Source organism: Acipenser ruthenus, chromosome 27 (genome assembly GCF_902713425.1).
Source record: "Acipenser ruthenus chromosome 27, fAciRut3.2 maternal haplotype, whole genome shotgun sequence".
Lineage (NCBI taxonomy): Eukaryota > Metazoa > Chordata > Actinopteri > Acipenseriformes > Acipenseridae > Acipenser > Acipenser ruthenus.
The window spans coordinates 15149641-15172545 of record NC_081215.1 but is presented as its reverse complement, the minus strand read 5'-3'; the positions used below and the strand labels follow the sequence as shown (position 1 = coordinate 15172545).

Below are 22905 nucleotides of genomic sequence, written 5' to 3'. Positions count from 1 at the left end.
CATAGTATGTACTCATTTTTGTTTTGTTTTAGTACACTAGACCAATCGAAAATGTTCTAGTCTAAAATGTTTGCATTGTATTCAGTGTGTGTTTGAGAAGGTTCTGGCTCTTTAACTGCCCAGTGGCCCTTTTGGCCAAAAAGGTTGGTTAGATCTTTATAAAATTATATAATACTAGGACCATTGCAACAGACCTAGCAGATTGATACGCTAGGATCATTGCAAAAGCAGTAGCAGATTGATATACTAGGATCATTGCAAGAGCCCTAGCAGATTGATATACTAGGATTCTTGCAAGAGCCCTAGCAGATTGATATGCTTGGGTCATTGCAAGAGCCCTAGCAGATTGATATGTTTGGATCATTGCAAAAGCCCTAGCAGATTGATATACTAGGATTATTGCAAGAGCCCTAGCAGATTGATATACTAGGATCCTTGCAAGAGCCCTAGCAGATTGATATGCTAGGATCCTTGCAAGAGCCCTAGCAGATTGATATACTAGGATCATTGCAAGAGCCCTAGCAGATTGATATACTATGATCATTGCAAGAGCCTTAGCAGATTGATATGCTTGGATCATTGCAAAAGCACTATCAGACTGATATGCTTGGGTCATGTGTGAACAGGAGATAATGAATCCGAGCTGCAAATCTCCCTCCCGACCTAGAAGGGCGCTAAGTAAGGTTGGTGGTATGCCTTCATAGGGATCGGCCGACTCGATGGTAGGGCGGAACCGAAAGTCGGACATCTTGGCAAAAGGCCTGGCTGTGGGGCTGATGAACGGCTCTATTGTGATCAGCTGTGTTGTGTGCGTTGATTGAATAGAGCGTGGTGCCGCACTTAACACAGGGAGTAGTTTAGCAGTACAAAGGGGACACAGCTACGCGAGTATGACCCCTGACGTTAAAAACGTTGAACCCAGCCAGAGCGCTGTGTTGTGTGTTGACAGAGCTGTACGAAATCTTACTCAATTTATTAGTTTTAAGAGATCTTATTTCAACTCTATAGGTGGTCACTCAAGTCTGGTGCTGTCGGTAGTCTGCAGCAACAGACCACTGGCACCAATTCCCAGCTATGGTCATTTAATACATTTAGGGGTACAAACATGACTTTTTTTAAAGCTAGTCTACAATGAATTGCATCTTATTCCTAAGGGACATTAAAGTCTGAGCTTAAAGCAATTAGCTATCTTATCACTAAACACAGAAGTAAAAAGAATGAAAAAAATGTCTTTCTGTGCTTTGCAAAGGGTTTCATTATGCATTTATTTACATAAAATAAGAATAAAATCGTGTTTCTTTAAAAACAGCACATTAGCTAATTAAAGTGCAAATTGGTAAGATTTATGGCATTATTTTTTAAGCTACAATTATTTTAAGGGTAACAATGTTCAGTATTAACATATCAATGTTCAATTTGTCACAAAGGTTACTAAATTAATTACTCAGCCTTAAACAACACTGCACATATGACCATTACAACTGGGCATGTTCTGTACTAACATTGCATAGTCAAATGCACATTTAGTACAAGGGCACCATGTATCTTTTCTTTAACCAAATTTAATTACCAAACACATACATCCTGTTGTACATGGCACATGAAGTCTGTGTTGTCGGACAAGAGTGATGCATTAATTTTTGGAAAAGCCATTTCAATTTGATCAATTTTACTGACATAAAAAATTATAGTGACCAATAATATTCACTGTAGGAGACACCGGGGATTCATGCAATATGACCATGGACTTGTTATCCAAGGTACAGCATGAAACATTAATATTGGCCATAGCCAAACATGAAGAATTATATGATCAACAAAACAATTTTCTGGCACTGGAGAACAGAAGTGCTGCCTGGAAGGACCTTGAGTCAGCGCACCATCTAAACAATTGCGTTGTGATATTAGTATTCGTTCTATAACATGGATCTGTATTCGGCTAGAAAGATAGAAAGGGACTGTGACTATTCTACCAACATCGCAACTATGTTGTGCTGCAATACTATTTTTATTGGCCTGATGTTGATGCAAGAACATTTGAAAGTAAATGGTAATGCATGCGTTCTCTGTAGCAACCAGATTTTCTTACCTAAATTCTATACCAGCTTCTGTTCTGACTGCAGAAAGCTTGTTGTAATTCATTAAACCATGAGGTTAGCAATTTGTGCCCAGCCCTCGCCATTCAATTCAATTGGCTGTGATGCCAAGCCATTACACTGTCACACTACCTAGGATTGCACTTAAATACACTAGATGGTATTTTCTCTTTGCAGTGGATGAAACCACCAAAACGTTTCCTACATGAATCAGTTAGTGATGTGTTTGATAAATCAAGACCAAATTTGTCTGGCAGCGTTAGCTGTGACAAACCAACCATTACATTTGCGTTAATGAGGAGACTGTTTTATATTACCCTAACAGCTGAACAGGGTATACACCCTGTTTGGATATTTCCACTTTATTTCCTTAGTTACCTATCTGTTCATTGAACACAAATGTAACAGAAAACACTTGGTTTATTTTCTCAAGTCCCTTGGCAGGACCAAGCAGTGGGCACTCGCTCAGAGTTACAGTGCTTTCATTAGCACACAGCATGAAGGGAAATGAAGCATGGAACATATTAAAACAGTTCTAACGTTTCAAAGAAGGCTGCAGCCGTTTGTGTTTTCTCTCCCTCTTTCTCAAGTCTGAAGGATCTGGCTTCTCTCACAGAGGAAAAATCACAGTTGTGGTCTACAGTAAAACCTCTCCAAGTCATTAAACAAACACCACTACTGGCAGTTCCATTCCAAGCAGCAGGCCTGGCCTATGTGTACATGGTGCTAACAAAATGATTCCAGTAAAGGGCCCTACACACCAGACGAGACGCGACAAGCAAAACTGTGCAGCGATACGACAAAATGAATAGAAAATACACTTTTGGTATCTTTCACACCACAGGCGACATGGGGACGACACCAGGGCGACACTAGAACGAAGAGAAATAAATAGAATTGAATCCAATTTTTTGCGATTTGTCTTGCAACAACTAGGTAGTTGACCAATCAGAGAACAGCTTCAATGCACTTGGATAAGCAGGGTGAAGCAGTATCAAAAATGACAGAGGTAAAAATAATACTTGCTGTGGAAAAATACCCAAAGGTCATCGCAATTATAAAAATACAGATTTGAAAGGTAATATATGAGAGTCCATTTCAAAGGCACTGGAGAAGCCTAGTATGTATGATTTATTGACATATGTGTTGAAATACTATCAGAGAAGGCACTCAATTACTACACCACGTTGACAAATATGTACTAGTCTTGATCATAGTTTTATTGATCTGGCAGTTTTCCAATCTGTTGCATCGCTTCTGTGTTGCTTCTGGTGTGTATGGTCATGTCGCTGCGAAAGTATCTTGTCGCCCAATAGAAAATAGCATCACGCCTGGTGTGTGGTAGTCTTTAGTCTTACCTAATATTGCTATAATTTCATTGGTCTCAGACTCTTCTATATGAAAAACGCACGCATTACGGTAAAGGTGAATTTTATTTAATGGTAACTTATCTGATGCTATTGGAGTAAAGGTGAATTTTATTTAATGGTAACTTATCTGATGCTATTGGAGAGGAATATTTATTGAACGCTCTTTGCAGATAATTCAATGCTGTACTTCTAGTCAACTTCACACAAGTCACACAAAGGACTAAAGTCTGAAAGTCTTGTTGATTGACATGTGAGGCAATGTGTAAAAACATGTCAGTCATAGGAAAAGTACTGATTGGTATTCACATGATTCAATATGTACAGGTTCTGCGAGTTTGAGTTATTTTAAAGAAAATAAACAGCAAACATTAAGTTTAGTTTAGTTTTCTAGAGAAATATATATATATATATATATATATATATAGATAGATATATATATATCTATATATATCTATATATATATATATATATATATATATATATATATATATATACACTGTATATATATATATATATATATATATATATATATATATATATATATATATATACTGTATATACAGTGAGCCCGGGAAGAGTAATTGTCTAAAATAACAAAATATTGAGATTATTATTATTTTACAAGGACTCAGATTCACAGAAGCAATGTGTTGGATGTGTTCCTTTAACGGGAAGTACAGTATGGAAAAGTGTGTAAGATTTTTTCACCAATTCTATTGTTTATAAATGCCATGCATAAATATAATTACAAATCAAATACATGTTTAACATCATGCGTGCCTCTTTCATATAGGAGAATGTGAGATCTGTGAAGTAATGGTAATACACATCACTTACTGGAATTATGCTGTTGGCCCTGCTGTAAGAGGCCAGTGGAAGCTTCTTTCTAGCTCTAATCATTTTGACTCAATTTTAATTATGGTACTGCTTTCCAACCCCCCTAACAAGAGGTGGTCTTATGTCAATAGAATATTTCTATCTGTGTTCAATAACAAATACAGTACACACACACATGTATTTGAACTGTTTAGATTTAACACTGAGCCTTGTAATATTGTGGGATCCACAGATGTTAATGTAGTCTCCAGATAGTGGTTCTGGAAGTATGTTTTTAATATTGCATTGCTCCAGGATATTCAATACATCCTGCTATCCAGAGTTCCAGCATTTAGATTTACCTACAGATTGTTCTTATATTAAGTATGCTAAACACTTGACACTACAGTACATGCACTTACATGCACTAGATGGTATAGTCTCCCTCCATTGGATGAAACCAACTAAATATGTCCTACATGAATCAGTGACTAATGTGCTTGATAATCAAGGTCAAAATGAGACTGGTTGCTAATATACAAGTTTGTTCGGAAGCAAATGTATGGGCAGTCAGTATTGCACATACGCTGAACCTCAACCTGCAAGTTGCATGTTTGGGGGACACAGCCCAGCAATTTCTGTTCTTACTCTGGACACATGCATGCTTCACTTAGGTATGAGGATAAGTGACTTTTTATTACACCTTCAGTTAACAAATACACTGTTAGCTAAGTTAAAATGATTCATTGTTTTAATTTAATTTTAAGACTAGTCTGCTGAGTCTGCAGTACATATTTAATATATGAATCAGTCAAGAAAATAAGTGAGGCAAGGTTGGCTAGTAAATACGACTTTATATATTTTGTTTAAATATAGCTGATACAGCATACGTAAATAAATAAATAAATAATAGAAATAAATAACAGAAAATGTTTTTGAAGTTCATACTGCATAATTATCAGCTCTCTGTGTGGCTTGCTGACTGCTGCATAATCCAGTTTATATCCAGATCGTCATATTTCTTTTGTTGTGAGGAGACTATTGCCCAATGGTGTAAGGATGTTTTATCTATTTTTCCTCCTACGATGAGGTTTTATATACACACTGCTGTGCAAAAGTCTTAGACACATTCAGGGGTTATGAGCATCAACAATTTACTCAAAGCCTCCACTAGTGTTTTCCACTATTATAACAACTTAATACAGTTTAGTTTGGGTGAGAAGAAACCATGCTTGTTATTTAGCAATCTTTAATTCACATTGATCCGAATCTTCAAAGACTTGTGATTACAACAACTCAAAGTAAACTATACATGAGCAGCTAATATGAATTGTTGTAGAAGCTAATCCATCACATTTACCCAGTGGTTCTCAACAAGGGGGGCGTGCCCCCTGTGGGAGGCGCAAAGCAATCCAAGGGGGGTGCGAGAAGCGTCCAAAAATTTTTAATATATTTTTTAAATATTTAAAATGTATACGTGGCATGACATTCTGTAGATGATGCAGGTTGATTCTATGGTAGTATAACCCCCAAGATGTGCAAATTGTTTAAGACGTTTGCACAGCAGTGTGTGTGTATATATATATATATATATATATATATATATATATATATATATATATATATATATATATATATATATGTATCATTATTTCATTGTCTATACATTTTCTATCAAATGATTTGAGCCTGCTCGCTGTGTGTGTCTCTCACTCGCTCTGTCTGTCTCCTGCTCCTTCACCAGTTGTTTGATGTTCCATTTTTGTGTTTTTACGTTTCCTATTTTTATGTATTTCTTTTTTTCATAAAAATGAGGAACAAGCACGTTTTTGGCCCCATCATGAAAAACATCATAATTGGTTTAGCATTTAATTAAAGCGTATCCCTTACAAGAAATAATGACAGTAATTCAAAGGCATTTTGAACTCAGTATATTTGCAGCAGTACTCTTGAGCATCTATAGTAGCTTTATGGGCAGTATCACATTACTGCTGTACATTGTATTGTTATCTTGCTGCCTTATATCTTTGTAAGATCTGACAGATAAAAGGGAAGGGTGTAATATTGGTGAGTAACTCACTGTTCTCGCACTGTTTGCCTGTATAGCCAGCAAGGCAGGCACACCTAAAGGAGACAGCGGTGTCCAGGAGACATGTCCCGTCATGGAGGCAGGGCGAGGACAAGCAGGCTGAGGACAAACACAAACCCAACGAGTGAGGCCAGGGCAATAACGAAGTCTCACACTTCCACTACAGGGACAGTCCCGAGCACAAACACAGTAAGTGTAGAGGATGTTTTACTGCCCTATAGCATACAGGTCTTGTAACACCCACACCTAAAAGCTGTTCTATTCAACCAGTTAACAGTATTTAAATTTGACTCATCTAACAAGTACAGCTAAGGACTGTGTGAAGTACCAGTGGTAAAAATGTGTAAGATTAGGGTGAGAAAAAAGTAAATATATATATTTAAAAGTACTAAAACTAAGTTTTAAGAAAATAATAATTTAAAGAATCAGCAGTACCAATGTCCCAAACCGAAAAATATAATTTCCTAATTTCCTAAGCTGCTACGGGGTTAATGTGTTTTCTAAGTCAGAATGAAAGCTGTTGTGTTCTGAATGAGCTGTAACAAGATATCAATGAAATAATGATTTATGGATGAAACAAAGGAATGCATTAGACATTCAGAATCAATTACCATGCCTCCACCCTCTCGTCAGCTTGAGTTCGACTTTAAGATCACAAAATTGTCAAGACAGAAAAGCACCATCCCGTACATGGGGAAAGGTCTTGCTTTCTCTTCAAACCAGAATGGTTTACTTGATTCCTTATAGCCATCAATGGTTTGAAAAAGAATACTCTACAAAGTAAAATACGAATGATATGCTGCCCTGTCTTTGCAATCTGTCCAGGACCTTCTTGGAAACAATGGTCTTTTTTCCTGGTTGCATGTTTTTACATAAATAAAATAAAACAAAGTGGGATGCCTGGTTACCAAGAGAATGTACGAGCACAGAAGGAATGTGAGCCTCAGCCTGAGTGTGAACTGTTGCTGTGGTAACCCAGAACACTTTCCAGTTTTCTTTTTTATATAATAAAACAAGCACAAGCCTAAAAGAAAGAGTCACAATCTTATTTTCTGTTACATGGGAAACAGGAAGCCTGAGAAGTTATTGGCAACTGTTTTATGGTAGGACACAAGCTGCAGAGTCAGCTGTGGCTTTGCAAGCAATACATTGCAGTAAATCACTCAAGGGGTAAAGTAACGAACAAGAAAATATTTCTGTTCTACAATTATCCCTGTTCTAATGGAGTGTGACAGGGTGTCCCTGAGACCAGTTTCTGCCTCTCATTCTGTGAGTGCTACTGTATGGGAAAATATGTTTAAAGTGCAGAATTAGATAACCTTAATTTCAGGTTGGCCCCAAGGTGGGCATGTATATAAGCAGGCTGTTCGTGCTGCAATAGGAAGATGAGTCTCTTGCCACTTGATATTGGAGGCAAGTCTATTTTTATTTGTTTGATTGCTGTTTTAAAATTGACCTGTTCTGTGAACCAGTGGGACTAGTACCCACCAATATAAAATACTATTTTCCCCAAAGAACATTGTTTCTTTGTGCCAGTCCTTACACGGGGCATCAAAGTGTATATTTAAAAGTACTGTTTGTCAAAATAGTAACTAATGAGTATGTCCTTTATGACCTGCATAAGACAGTTTTGATGCTATGGCAGCTTACTGTCTAAAACATGTCTAAAACAAGGAGATGTACTTTAGTATGAAGACAGAGTGAAAAGCAGCATTTGTTCAGAGTAAGAGCAAAAAGACTAAGAGTGGAGAGAGGATACATTCTTGAATTGTACAATAAAAATGAATAGGGGTAAAGCCAGATTACTAATATTTTAGGCATGAAAAAAATATTTGATTCTCTCTCTGAAGTCTCAGAGTTCTCTGAGATCAGTCAAATTGAGGATTTTGCATGGCAATAAAGCAAGCATGAACCAGTTTGAAAAAATAGTTGTTACAAACTTAATATTACGTCTTAGTGATTATTGGTCTAACAAGTGTCTCTAAAAATATGTTGTTTTTAATTAATTGTGTGTTGCTTTATGAATATCTGACACATTGCATTTTGTATAGTATTTGGAATTTGATTTGTTTTCTCAGTCACTGTGACAGATCGAATGATTCTTGGTGTTAGATCTCCCTCCCGACCTGCGAGGGCGCTGTGTAAAGGGAACAGAGTACCCTGGACTAAATGGCATGACAGTTTATTCCCAGGGTTAGGTGGAAGTCGGCCATCTAGAAAGGGGACTGAGCTACGGTACACGAAACCAATGACCCAGACGGTAAACGGCATGGCATCCGCGGATTGGAGGAGCGGATGCGCTCGTTGACCAAGGGGTCATGGGTGATGTTATAAAAAGGGGACGTAGTGATATGATTTGTTCCTTTGTGAATGGTTAAATCGAACAACCAAAAGGAGAACCTGTATTGTGATACAGGAGTGTTTTGTTTATTTTGTTTGTCGTTATTAATATACTATTATATTATTATCTGGACGGCTAACACGATCCAGAGCTGTCGCCAAATGCCAGCACTAAACCCGGATCAACATCACTGCACTTTGTTGTCACTAAAGAACAGTTTTCACTACGAGCATAAGAGCACGCACTGTGGGCTGGTGTTTGTGTTTGTGTATGTGTTACGTGTGGGTGAACTGAAATGGGACTGTTATTATTTCAGGGCCAACCCGCGGATTATAAATAAGCAATACACACCACTGTATTGCTTCATTAACATTGTTATTGTTCACTGCTGTTAGCCATCAGGCATTGGATCATACAATTAAACCTTCATTGCACCTGGATTATCATTGTTTGTCTGATTATTGATCACCTGCACCTGCACACTGTTAACCACTTTGCCACAGTCACTTTGTTCAATTGGTACTACAAATGACTGTTTTGTAAGAACATAGTTTTACTTTTAGAGCTTCTTTCAATTGGAAACTCTTCCCTGGCTCCATATGGCTGACACCTAGGCTCATTGCTTTTAATAATAGTATGTTGCTATAGATGGATGCAATTGCTGATTGTATTTTTGCTGAAGTGTATTGCATCTTGTAGTTTGTGTTTGTACATATATTTATATATACATATTTAGGATATTTGCACATTACAAAGGAATTAAAAAACACACACCCTAATAACAAGGCAATGACTCTAGTAAAGTGAAAGGCACTGGATTACAGGTTTCAGTCAACAAATGCCATGACTGTGCACCTCTGTGCCTCTGCCACACCAGTTTTAGAGTGAGGTTGGAGATTCAATCTGTTTTTTATCATACACAGTTAGAGCAGATAGCCTTTGTATGATGCCAGAGATATACAGAGGGATGCTAGAATGACAGTCAACTTGCAAAGAACAAAGGTGTACTGTGCTTTTGTAATGTTGTAATTACCAGAATTTTCTTCAAAAGTGATATGAAACCCATCAAAGCTTTTATATCCATCCGACACGAAGAGGATGTGTAGAGAGCTTCCAGTGCTCCTAATTGTAGCAGGCCTCCCATTTCCACAGAATCTACCAATCACACGAGAGTAAACGCTGTCCCCGTCCCGTATCTCCACATAGTCATAGCGACAGTTGTAATCAAACTCCAGGCTGAGCATTGTGAACCTAGAGCAGAAACAGTGGAAAGAGGAAGAAGTCACTCAAGGAGCCAGACTACCTGACTGGTGAAGACATGGGGTGTATTTTAATGATCTAACTAAATGTCACCTTATAACCCTGAACAAATCTTGCTAGTGTTTATTTATCTCCAGCGGGGATTTCATGACCCACTTGTTAACATTTCTACAAAGAAAAGGAGGGGTCCCTGAGTGGCTCAGCTGCTGCGTGGTGTGCAGGGTGAGTTGTTTTTTTTTAAAACCTTTATTTTACCAGGTAAGCACATTGAGACTAAAATCTCTTTGGACTCCTGGACACCTAGCCAAGAACGGCAGCAGCAACACAATACAACACAGTACAAAACCATGGATACAAAAATGAAATACTTAAGACACAAACAAATCATAATAATACAGTCAACAATCAAATAGTAAGAAACAGTAACAAGTCTACTCAACTACTTAAAACATGCACCACTCTCAAGTAGATAACTGTGCAGCTTACTCTTAAATTGTACTTAAGTTTAGATTGTAAATCATTCCAAGACCAAGGAGCAAAATAGGCAAATGATCTTTTGACAGCCTCTGTACACACTTTAGGAACCGATAAAATTAAAAAATGTTTGCAATGTAATACTGTATTTACAAAAAGCGACTATAAAGGCTGCATGATATATAGGATCCAGTTTGCTTAATGTTAAGGGCGATGCAAACCTATAGACTGTGTCCCCATAATCAATTTATGGTAAGAATATACAAGCAATTTGCCTTTTTTTAACTACAGAAAAACAAGATCGGAGTCTATAAAAGAAGCCTATCATGATTTTTTTTTATTTAATAAGGCAGTATCAAGCAGCCAAGTCCATCAATCTGTCAGAGAATTGATAGCCAACTGGTTTCAATTTTTGATTTCAGACACTGCTGGCTTCACAGAGGCCAATTATCACTAATCTATCCAGTGTTGCTTTGGGTTACCTCAGTGAGCAAACTATCCTTCAGGTGTCTGCTTGAGCTCACCTCGGTGAAAACAACTGAGTTTGCATAGCCAGGACGCAAACCTGCACTGCCTTGACTTACCCTGCACACCACGTGACCTTTACCAGGTGAGCCACTCAGGGACCCACATGCTATAGATTTGATAAAAAAAAAAAAAAACTTTACATATGCTGTCTGCTTTGTTGTACGTATCACTATAATATCTTTATATCTTTCTGAATCATTTAATTGTTGCTATCTCAGGATCACAATATTTTGAGCATCTGTACTGTTCTATATGGGTTTGCTGCAACAAGTCCCAGCCTTAACTTACCCCTGTAGCCATTAAAACATGGTCACGAGAGTGGCACGACAGAGTGAAAGGTGTCAGTATTGTATTACTACTCGAAGAAGAAGAAGAAGAAGAAGAAGAAGAAGAAGAAGAAGAAGAAGCTTTGAGTTTGATCATGAGAAGATCTTGTAAAAAAACCAACCACATTGTGGTTTGTCAAACTTGTACTTTACTTGAACAAAAGTTATTGTATTTCTTGCTCTTATTGTATTACTTGTATTGTAACGCTTGAAATGTTTTTGCTTACGATTGTAAGTCGCCCTGGATAAGGGCGTCTGCTAAGAAATAAATAATAATAATAATAATAATAATTGCTTTAAAAAAAAACGTTATCTTACACATGTCAGATGATGTTTTAGATATGTGAGAAAATTCTCAGAATCACAAGATAATTATCTCAAGATCGTGACACAACAAAGAGTTGAATTCTCAGAATATGGAAGCAGAATTTCAAACATTGTGTACACAGTGTTGTTTTTTTCTTTATTCAAATCAAACAAGTTGTCACAAGTTGAAGTAGTATTTTCTCTTTCGTATTCAGAATGTGTTTGCGCGAACCAGTTAGCTTTTCTGGTACTCAAGCCATTAGACATTACGCAACCGGTTGTGAGGGTCATCAATTACATCAATGTAGTTCTTTTATATTTTTCCCCCCTTATGTAAGATACAGAATTAACTGTAAATATTAATGTACCTGATAAAATAGACTTGTTAATTTGCCTGTTGAGAAATATGGATAGACTTAGTGTTTTAGGGTTCTTGGTACTCAACACTTACCTTAAATGAATGGTGAATTCAGGATCAACATGCACTGTCCATTCACAGCGAGCATTGATGGGATAGCTCTCAAGCACAATTTCACCTCTTGGTGCATTAATAACGCCACCACATTCTAAAAAGAGGAAAATGGAATGATTGGTACAGGATCCCTACCCTCAAAACTGCACAGAACAGATTATAGTTATTGATGTGAATACAGTTTTGAAAAAAGAAACATACTACCAGTTATCAGTAGAGGCATACAATGCTTTTGCAGTGCACCCATATGTATACCTACTTTAATCTCAATGGATCTGTGTTCAGAATATAACAAGTATACTACCCCAGCAAGAACACCATAGTATATAACATGCAGCTTGTCTATAAAGCTGCAGAAACTGTCCTATATTTCTCCTCCTCAAAGAGTGTGTGTTATACTCCAGATATTACAATGGCATTCTAGTGAAGCTGGTTATGAAAACTCTCCATGTGTGTTTCACCCTGAATATCATCAGGCAGAAGAACCCAATGTAATAATTCAAAATGATGCACTCAACACAGGCAGAAATGTCTGTATATGATTTGCCTTGTGGAACAATTTGTCCCTGTTTTTCACTTAGTGGCAAAGAGGAAAGAAAACATGGAGGATATACTATAGTCCTTTTTTCATTTTAAGAACGGGGACCAGGACCAAAGGGCACAGTTGGAAAATAAGTTGCAAAGACTCAAATCAAGGGTAAGAGATGTATTTTACACAGAGAGTAGTGGGTGTACAGAACAGGTTACCAAGCCATCTTGTTGCTGTGCTCGAGTCATTGGGATCCTTTAAGAACTGACAAGACAAAGTTTTGGGATCAATCAGCAACTCAGAGCATTGATGGGCTGAATGGCATACTCTAATTACTAACCTTTTTATGTTAGGTTCTTATACATCCAGAACTAGTAAACACTCAATCGTGCTGTTGAATTAAAAAAACTAAAGAAACAGAAATGCAGTGACAAAGGTTTCAACTTGAAGTCTTTTTCAATCTATTCAATGAATAAATTGAAAAAGACTTTGTCAAAAGTCTGTCATTGAATTTTAGTTTCTTAAATTATTTCTTATATACAGAAAAAAGCAGACATTTTATACACCTGAACATTTCTGTGTATTTAAAGACGGTTCTATGCAGGTAGGTTCTTGAGTTGGTGTTGTGTCCAGTGAGACAGACAGCATTTGAGAGATACTCACTCATGCAGCCTCCTCCTGACCAGCCTCTCCTGCACTCAGAGCAGTACTTCCCCTTGATAAAGAAATCATCCCGGTTCGCCCAGGTTCCGTTGTGGCAGTGCTTACAGTTCTCAAATATACTGCAGCCTGGAGGAGAGAGGCAGTCAGCAGGGTAACACACAGGCACTGCAGCCTGGAGGAGAGAGAGAGGCAGTCAGCAGGGTAACACAGGCACTGCAGCCTGCAGGAGGGAGAGAGGCAGTCGGAAGGGTAAAGACACAGGCACTGCAGCCTGGAGGAGAGGAGCAGTCAGCAGGGTAACACACAGGCACTGCAGCATGGAGGAGGGAGAAAGGCAGTCAGCAGGGTAACACAGGCACTGCAGCCTGGAGGAGAGAGAGAGGCAGTCAGCAGAGTAACACAGGCACTGCAGCCTGCAGGAGGGAGAGAGGCAGTCAGCAGGGTAACACAGGCACTGCAGCCTGGAGGAGAGGGGCAGTCAGCAGGGTAACACAGGCACTGCAGCCTGGAGGAGGGAGAGAGGCAGTCAGCAGGGTAACACAGGCACTGCAGCCTGGAGGAGAGGGGCAGTCAGCAGAGTAACACAGGCACTGCAGCCTGGAGGAGAGGGGCAGTCAGCAGGGTAACACACAGGCACTGCAGCCTGGAGGAGAGAGAGAGGCAGTCAGCAGGGTAACACAGGCACTGCAGCCTGCAGGAGGGAGAGAGGCAGTCAGCAGGGTGACACAGGCACTGCAGCCTGCAGGAGGGAGAGAGGCAGTCAGCAGGGTAACACAGGCACTGCAGCCTGGAGGAGGGAGAGAGGCAGTCAGCAGAGTAACACAGGCACTGCAGCCTGCAGGAGGGAGAGAAGCAGTCAGCAGGGTAACACAGGCACTGCAGCCTGGAGGAGGGAGAGAGGCAGTCAGCAGGGTAACACACAGGCACTGCAGCCTGGAGGAGGGAGAGAGGCAGTCAGCAGGGTAACACAGGCACTGCAGCCTGGAGGAGAGAGAGGCAGTCAGCAGGGTAACACAGGCACTGCAGCCTGGAGGAGGGAGAGAGGCAGTCAGCAGGGTAACACAGGCACTGCAGCCTGGAGGAGAGAGAGAGGCAGTCAGCAGGGTAACACAGGCACTGCAGCCTGGAGGAGAGAGAGAGGCAGTCAGCAGAGTAACACAGGCACTGCAGCCTGCAGGAGAGAGAGAGGCAGTCAGCAGGGTAACACACAGGCACTGCAGCCTGGAGGAGAGAGAGAGGCAGTCAGCAGGGTAACACACAGGCACTGCAGCCTGGAGGAGAGAGAGAGGCAGTCAGCAGGGTGACACAGGCACTGCAGTCTGCAGGAGGGAGAGAGGCAGTCAGCAGGGTAACACAGGCACTGCAGCCTGGAGGAGAGAGAGAGGCAGTCGGCAGGGTAAAGACACAGGCACTGCAGCCTGGAGGAGAGGAGCAGTCAGCAGGGTAACACAGGCACTGCAGCCTGCAGGAGAGAGAGAGGCAGTCAGCAGGGTAACACACAGGCACTGCAGCCTGGAGGAGAGAGAGAGGCAGTCAGCAGGGTAACACAGGCACTGCAGCCTGGAGGAGAGAGAGAGGCAGTCAGCAGGGTAACACACAGGCACTGCAGCCTGGAGGAGAGGAGCAGTCAGCAGGGTAACACAGGCACTGCAGCCTGGAGGAGAGAGAGAGGCAGTCAGCAGAGTAACACAGGCACTGCAGCCTGGAGGAGGGAGAGAGGCAGTCAGCAGGGTAACACAGGCACTGCAGCCTGCAGGAGGGAGAGAGGCAGTCAGCAGGGTGACACAGGCACTGCAGCCTGGAGGAGAGAGAGAGGCAGTCAGCAGAGTAACACAGGCACTGCAGCCTGGAGGAGGGAGAGAGGCAGTCAGCAGGGTAACACAGGCACTGCAGCCTGGAGGAGAGGAGCAGTCAGCAGGGTAACACAGGCACTGCAGCCTGCAGGAGAGAGAGAGGCAGTCAGCAGGGTAACACACAGGCACTGCAGCCTGGAGGAGAGAGAGAGGCAGTCAGCAGGGTAACACACAGGCACTGCAGCCTGGAGGAGAGAGAGAGGCAGTCAGCAGGGTAACACAGGCACTGCAGCCTGCAGGAGGGAGAGAGGCAGTCAGCAGGGTAACACAGGCACTGCAGCCTGGAGGAGAGGAGCAGTCAGCAGGGTAACACAGGCACTGCAGCCTGGAGGAGAGAGAGAGGCAGTCAGCAGGGTAACACAGGCACTGCAGCCTGCAGGAGGGAGAGAGGCAGTCAGCAGGGTAACACAGGCACTGCAGCCTGCAGGAGGGAGAGAGGCAGTCGGAAGGGTAAAGACACAGGCACTGCAGCCTGGAGGAGAGGAGCAGTCAGCAGGGTAACACAGGCACTGCAGCCTGGAGGAGAGAGAGAGGCAGTCAGCAGGGTAACACAGGCACTGCAGCCTGCAGGAGGGAGAGAGGCAGTCAGCAGGGTAACACAGGCACTGCAGCCTGCAGGAGGGAGAGAGGCAGTCAGCAGAGTAACACAGGCACTGCAGCCTGCAGGAGGGAGAGAGGCAGTCGGAAGGGTAAAGACACAGGCACTGCAGCCTGGAGGAGAGGGGCAGTCAGCAGGGTAACACAGGCACTGCAGCCTGGAGGTGGGAGAGAGGCAGTCAGCAGGGCCTTCAGATGACTCCTGGCCACGGGATACCATATCGGATACTGGTGCTACCAATCAAAACAATCATTATGGCCATTACGATGATAATAAATGATTTAAGATGTTGACTTAAAAACCTAGTCATATCAACAACATTTAAAGACAGTCTTAATAATTAAAACTAAAAGCATTGAGGGAGAATTGGTGGTTCTGTTACAGTACAGAGGGGTACAGATTGAGGGAGAGTTGGGGGCTCTGTTACAGTAAATAGAGGTACAGATTGAGGGAGAGTTGGGGGCTCTGTTACAGTATAGAGCGGTACAGATTGAGGGAGAGTTGGGGGCTCTGTTACAGTATAGAGGGGTACAGATTGAGGGAGAGTTGGGGGCTCTGTTACAGTATAGAGGGGTACAGATTGAGGGAGAGTTGGGGGCTCTGTTACAGTATAGAGGGGTACAGATTGAGGGAGAGTTGGGGGCTCTGTTACAGTATATAGAGGTACAGATTGAGGGAGAGTTGGGGGCTCTGTTACAGTATAGAGGGGTACAGATTGAGGGAGAGTTGGGGGCTCTGTTACAGTATAGAGGGGTACAGATTGAGGGAGAGTTGGGGGCTCTGTTACAGTATATAGAGGTACAGATTGAGGGAGAGTTGGGGGCTCTGTTACAGTATAGAGGGGTACAGATTGAGGGAGAGTTGGGGGCTCTGTTACAGTATAGAGGGGTACAGATTGAGGGAGAGTTGGGGGCTCTGTTACAGTATATAGAGGTACAGATTGAGGGAGAGTTGGGGGCTCTGTTACAGATTGAGGGAGAGTCTGGGGCTCTGTTACAGTATAGAGGGGTACAGATTGAGGGAGAGTCTGGGGCTCTGTTACAGTATAGAGGGGTACAGATTGAGGGAGAGTTGGGGGCTCTATTACAGTAAAGAGGGGTATAGATTGAGGGAGAGTTGGGGGCTCTGTTACAGTATAGAGGGGTACAGATTGCATATTGGGGTATTGTTGATCCCTTACCAGGGTGGATGATGCAGGGATCACACTCGTTTTCTGCATTCCGGCAGCATGGCACGGCGTAGCCAACCACTTCCCCCTGGCTGGGACACTTGCAGCTAATCTGATCATACTCACAGCAGCCACGACACATGATGCTCCACTCAGCGCCGGGGCAGTTCTCACTGGCAACTGGCAAACAAAAACACAGCAAACATCTGTAACATTGGCCTGGGTTTTCCACTTCCCTGTATTTTATAAGTTGTAAAAAGTGGCAGCTCCTGTATAGAGAGTGTTGGGGTACCACCCCACCAAAGTACGCAAGAACAAACACACATTTTTATATACAGCCTGTTCCACCTAATCAGGATACTGATATGGGATACAACTCTGGGAGACGATTCTTCCCAATGGTATTTATGTTGTTTAATTGGGACGTCACTTTGTTTAATTGGGATACAGTATTTTCAAATGATGAACAGAGATCGCTTTTCAGAGCAAGACAGGTCGCGTAGCACAGTGCAGTGAGGATGTGATTACGCTGTGACTTGTGTAAATTGTGTATACCACGGTGAACTTTTGAAGAAGGAGGAGTCTCCTGTGGTTTCTCAGGCTGCTTTTGCAAAGAAAGTTGGCGTGTCAACATGGCAGGTGCCTTGTGATAAGATGTGATTTAATTATTTTTCATTTAATGTAGAAATAAAAAAAACAGCGATTAATTTTGATTAGGAATAAAAAAAAACATTGACTCGTATTTTAAATTATGTATTTAGAATTTAATCATAATGTGATGTGATTTCTTTCTTTTTCTTTTCATTAAGAAACAAAAAAGTATGACTAAGGTTGTCTCAAATGCCTCTCGTTTAATTGGGACGGCTGCTTATTCGGGATATTTTTCCTTCTCCCGAGGCGTCCCGATAAAGCAGCGCCGACTGTACATATATATTTGTATGTGTGTGTGTATGTGTATGTGTGTATGTGTGTGTGTGTCACTAAATATGAATCATGAACACAGCAAATCTATAGCAGGGTGTTCTTCTCCACCGCACCTGTGGCCCATGCACAGTTATGATTTCCAAGGTCTGACAGGAGGCAAAGCCATGGTTATTTACAGTGGGTTTGGGGCACAACACCAACATTGGGACTGAATTATGAAGAGAAACTTCAGGTGAAAAGATTCGAGCCGTCCTCAAAAGACTGAGGTAAGGAGTACATACTAAAGTATACAACCGCATGGTACACAAGCCCAGCGTTAGCTGTAAGTGACATAGGCAGCTGCCTAGGCGCCAACTAATGGTGGCACAAAAAAAACAAAAAAAATAAATATAGTGTGGGTATTTTGTATTACTAAGTTTGGATACAATGCTGATGTAATCCCACATCCTGACTAGCCCCGGTGTATGGGTGAACTTTTAAATAAAATTCAAATAATTCAATAATACCTTTATTATTATTATTTTTTTTAATATCACCATGGTATATATATTGCGGTGTATGTGATCATTTTGTAGTGCATGGGAGAGGTGTCATGGCCGTAGGCTGAAAGACTACAGGTCCCAGAAGCCTCTAGGGCTGAATGGGAATCACCGGGGTGCACTTGGGGATCGTTTAATGTCATTATTGGTTAAGTGTTTGTGTATAAACGCCTGTCTTTGTCTGTGTTGGTGGTGGGTTGAAGTAGGAGTCTGTGTGAAGTCTGGAAGACACTGTAAAGGTTCTGTGTGAACCTGGGTGTACTGTGTAAAACTTGTGTACTGTGTGTAACAAGTGGTTTTATTGAAACAGGTAACCCGCTTAGTGGTCCCGTGCCAGTGTAAGTGTAGGTAAAAGTTTAGCTAGTGTTCCGAGTGGGAGCTAGGCTTTAGTTGTGTGTTCTGTTTATTATGTTTGTCTGTGTGAATAAAAGTGAATGAAATGATCTGTGTCAATAAAAGTGAATGAAAATATGAAACATGCAGTTCTGTGTTTGGGTCTGCTGTGGGTGCAAACCAGCATTAGCAGGGACGCTTCCTTACAATATATAGAAACATTTGAACAATTTTTACATTTGAATTTACCTCCCAACAAGTAAAACCCACCAGTTAGTTTATACCATTCCCCCTGCCACTCTAGTGTAGGTATTATAATGGCTAGTACTTCCTCTAAAGTTTATTTTCTCTTTTATACTCTTTCAAGTTATTCTTTTTTTCTGTAATTTTATGTTTTAGTCTCTTTGTGTTTCGTTTGTACCAAGCTGTAGTCATCTGCGCATCACCCCAGAAATGTGCACTTTTCTGTGAGGAGATTACATCTGAACAAACAGCTTGTAGGGCAATAATTAAACCAGTAAGTTTACATCACAAGGTTTACAGTGTTTACATTTAAAAAGCACAGTCAGTTCAAAAGTCCTATGAGTTTGTAATATGAGGGACGCTGCTCCGTCACATGGCCATTTAAAGAAAGGTGTAATAATACAAAATTGCTTTTTAAAAAAGGTTTTGTTTAAAAGAAAGTTACATTTCATTGAGGGCAAGTAAATACACAAAGAAATGATGATGAAAGAAACACATTAGTAATAAGTACAACAAAGAACAAAGGTATACCACCGCCAGAGGGAAAAGGGTTATGCAAAGCACGCTTATCAGCAACAAACTGCATGCAAATTGCATCTAAACTGGCTGAGGAGATACATGTGCAGATACATTTGTTGTCTAGAAAACACATTATAACAAAAATCAATGTTTTCTTGGGTGAATGATGACTTTGAAAACATTTGCATAAAACCATTTGTGGTGTCAAACTGATTACAGTGCAGGTATTGTCTAGTAGACCATGTCTTGTCAAAACAAGGCCAGCATATCATAAGCAAAATGTGTATGCCAGGACATGCAAACATTACACATTACACATCAACTGAGACCCCTATCCAGGCCAAATGTTTATTTTTTTTAGCTAAAATGTGCAATTAAGATCCCTCATTGTAGTAATTACCCAGAACAGCTCAGGAGAAATGAAGGACAGTGGGCATCTTCCAATCCCATGGCTAAGCCAATTGCCTCTTTACAGTCAAAGGTTTGAGAGCGGATATTGATGAGCTACAATAGGCCAGCCCTGCAGGTGTCCACTTGAGCTCATTAGACTCCTGTTCAGCAGGACCCGCAGTAACGCAGTGCGGAGAAACAGTTCAAGTCCATTTTGCCTCCCTAACCACGACGAGTGCCAGAGCTAATGAAACACTCCAGAGAGGCCCATCAACTTGGCAGAACCAGGACACAATCAGGACAAAGAAGAATATGTGGGGACATGTCTTTAAAATATTAAAAGGAACTGACATAGTTAACCCAAACCAATACCTTAAGTACAGTGTAAGGGAAACTGTGCAACCTGTTAAAGAAATAAGTAAATTCAGTGTTTGCTTTAAGAACTAACGTTGACTGAAAAAGGGAAGTCTATTCCGACTATGTAATCTCTGACTGATTGATAGTTCCACTGGCCAATTTATTTACTGAAAGCTGCGGCCCCTAGCCAATCAAAATGTCTGTCTTTTCGATTTGGAGAGCAGAGTACAGACAAAATGGAGCAGTGATTGAGCGTTGTTGAAAGTGTGCTACTTTAAAAAAAAGGAAAACCCGCTGCCATTTCAGGAACTTGTTTAAAGTGTTTTGTACATTAAACTGGAGTGCGTATTGTTGTTTTGTATACTTTGTGTTTAAGAAAAAGTTGCTGCAAGTCAAGCCATGGAGCAAGCGTGAGCCAGAGCTGAGTAACACATGGCCATGGTGTGGGCCTGATTGGAAATAAAGGGCAGCAGATACACTTTTTAAGAGAAGACATAGTATCTCTGACCAGGAATGGGAAAGCTGATGAGAAAGCGCACGTCTCGGCAGTACAGTGAGTCAAGTGTCAGTGAAAGTTGCTTCAGAAAGAAAAGTGTAGTTAGACGAACTAATGCACATTGCACAGTATACAAGAGAGTCATTTGTTTACGTAGTACATCGAATTAAAAAAGGTCAAGCATTATATTAAGTGAAGTGCCAACTGGAAAGCTAGTAAAGATTTATTGGACCCAGAACCTGAACTGTGTTTTAAAAGAAGAAAACGAAAGTTAAATTCTGGGTGAGGTTAATAATGTGTCTGGCCTGGGGACATTGTGACTTGTGCAGATAAGAGAACGCTAGTCTTTGCCTGTCACAGGGGGATTACAGCAGTCCAGTAGTTGCCATCACCAGGCGAAAAAGCTAGTGTCGCTTGGGGTGGTTGTTAAAGGAGCTGCAGTGCTTCGCCAGACTTGTCATTACCCTGCCAGCCTGGTGACATCCTCCCAGATTTGTCATTGACATCCTCCCAGGCTTGTCATTACCCTGCCAGCTCACTGACATCCTCCCAGACTTGTCATTACCCTGCCAGCTCACTGACATCCTCCCAGACTTGTCATTACCCAGCCAGCTCACTGACATCCTCCCAGACTTGTCAATACCCTTCCAGCTCACTGACATCCTCCCAGACTTGTCAATACCCTTCCAGCTCACTGACATCCTCCCGGACTTGTCATTACCCTGCCAGCCCGGTGACATCCTCCCAGACTTGTCATTACCCTGCCAGCCCGGTGACATCCTCCCAGACTTGTCATTAACATCCTCCCAGACTTGTCATTACCCTGCCAGCTCACTGACATCCTCCAAGACTTGTCATTACCCTGCCAGCCTGGTGACATCCTCCCACTTGTCATTACCCTGCCAGCCCGGTGACATCCTCCCAGACTTGTCATTACCCTGCCAGCCCGGTGACATCCTCCCAGACTTGTCATTACTCTTCCAGCTTGCTGAGATCCTCCCAGACATTGTTGACTCCTGAGTGGGAAACGCTGATATTGAAGACGTCACGATCGTAACTATACTGAGCTTTTGTTTGCTTTTTCATGTTTATATGTAGAAATACTGGTTTAACAATTTAGAAGGTTAATTGATTTGAAATCTGAGTTTAATTTAATTAATACAGTAAAATACTTGACCACAAAGGTGAATAAGGGTTGTTGTATATGTTAATATCCAACAGTTAAACTGAGGTTCTGAAAACTACAGTGTCAAGATCAATCATAATGACTTGATGATTTAAAGTAATGATATACTGAACAGTGTAAGAAATTCTCACTGCTATTTTTGTTTTATCAAATATTGATTGAGTTTTACAGAAATATATGAGTATTGGGGTTAAGTAAGATAAAATCAATAATTTGCCTGACCTTATTTTTCTTTTCTGTTATCCCAATGTAAAAATAAACCACAATAGTAATTTGAAATGTATACTTTTTAATAGAAGTTGTAAGATTATTTTATAATCTTCATTAAAGCGTATACTGCACAATAAAAGGTTTATATAAAAACCAGGAGTGAGTGCAGTTTTGACAATATCAATTCTGAGCTTACTGTCAGGGGCATAAGATAAGCAGAGGCAGAATTCCACAGAAACCCATAACACCGGCGAAAACTTATCATGCAGGACGAAAACAGCTGGAGTCATGCCGTCCTGTCTTCCAATCTCATGGTATATTAGCTACTCCTTATCTGCATATTATCTGCTTAATAATAACATATTTCTGAGAGCTACACGTGTAGAACTTAAACTGCTTATTAACATCCATATATGGAAATTGTTTGTATTTGAAATGCTGCGCATGTCTTGTGCTTGAGGGATGAAACTCTCTTATGCATAAATGATAATGCAACCCAGCATCCGGAGCTCGCTGCTCTGTTTGTATTCTATTACTACAATAAATGCACCTTATTTTTACTACCTTTACATGTTAGTGGTGTGTGTTTTCTTACAAAGTGTTATAGGTCTGTGTGGTAAGCTGGCTTGAGCGGTGACGTCAGACCCGGAACAAACACACAGCACTGCGAGTGAAATTAAAGGAATCCACAGCAGATTGGGTAATGAATGTGCTGCAGCACTTTTATTAAATAAACAAAATAAAAAGGCTGAACAAACGAAAAACACTCTGACAAAACAAACGGCACGTTGGCCAACAACAAACAGTAACAAGTATTGT

The 22905-nt window shown here is 41.2% G+C and overlaps 1 protein-coding gene across 3 annotated transcripts in view; it reads right to left on the bottom strand.

The window, feature by feature from the left end:
- Window positions 1-22905, bottom strand: part of LOC117432192 (inactive serine protease PAMR1-like) — a 47104-nt gene that overhangs the window by 13420 nt on the left and 10779 nt on the right. Inside the window, exons 2-6 of one of the 3 annotated variants that reach the window (XM_059002397.1) lie at window positions 16902-17069; window positions 13271-13442; window positions 12058-12172; window positions 9746-9963; window positions 6363-6470 (exon numbers count right to left, since the gene is read on the bottom strand). In XM_059002397.1, the coding sequence (XP_058858380.1) occupies window positions 6363-6470; window positions 9746-9963; window positions 12058-12172; window positions 13271-13442; window positions 16902-17009 (721 nt within the window). In that variant the 5' untranslated portion in view covers window positions 17010-17069. The remainder of the gene's footprint in view (window positions 1-6362; window positions 6471-9745; window positions 9964-12057; window positions 12173-13270; window positions 13443-16901; window positions 17070-22905) is intronic. The other 2 variants (XM_034053746.3, XM_034053747.3) reach the window with 2 other exon arrangements.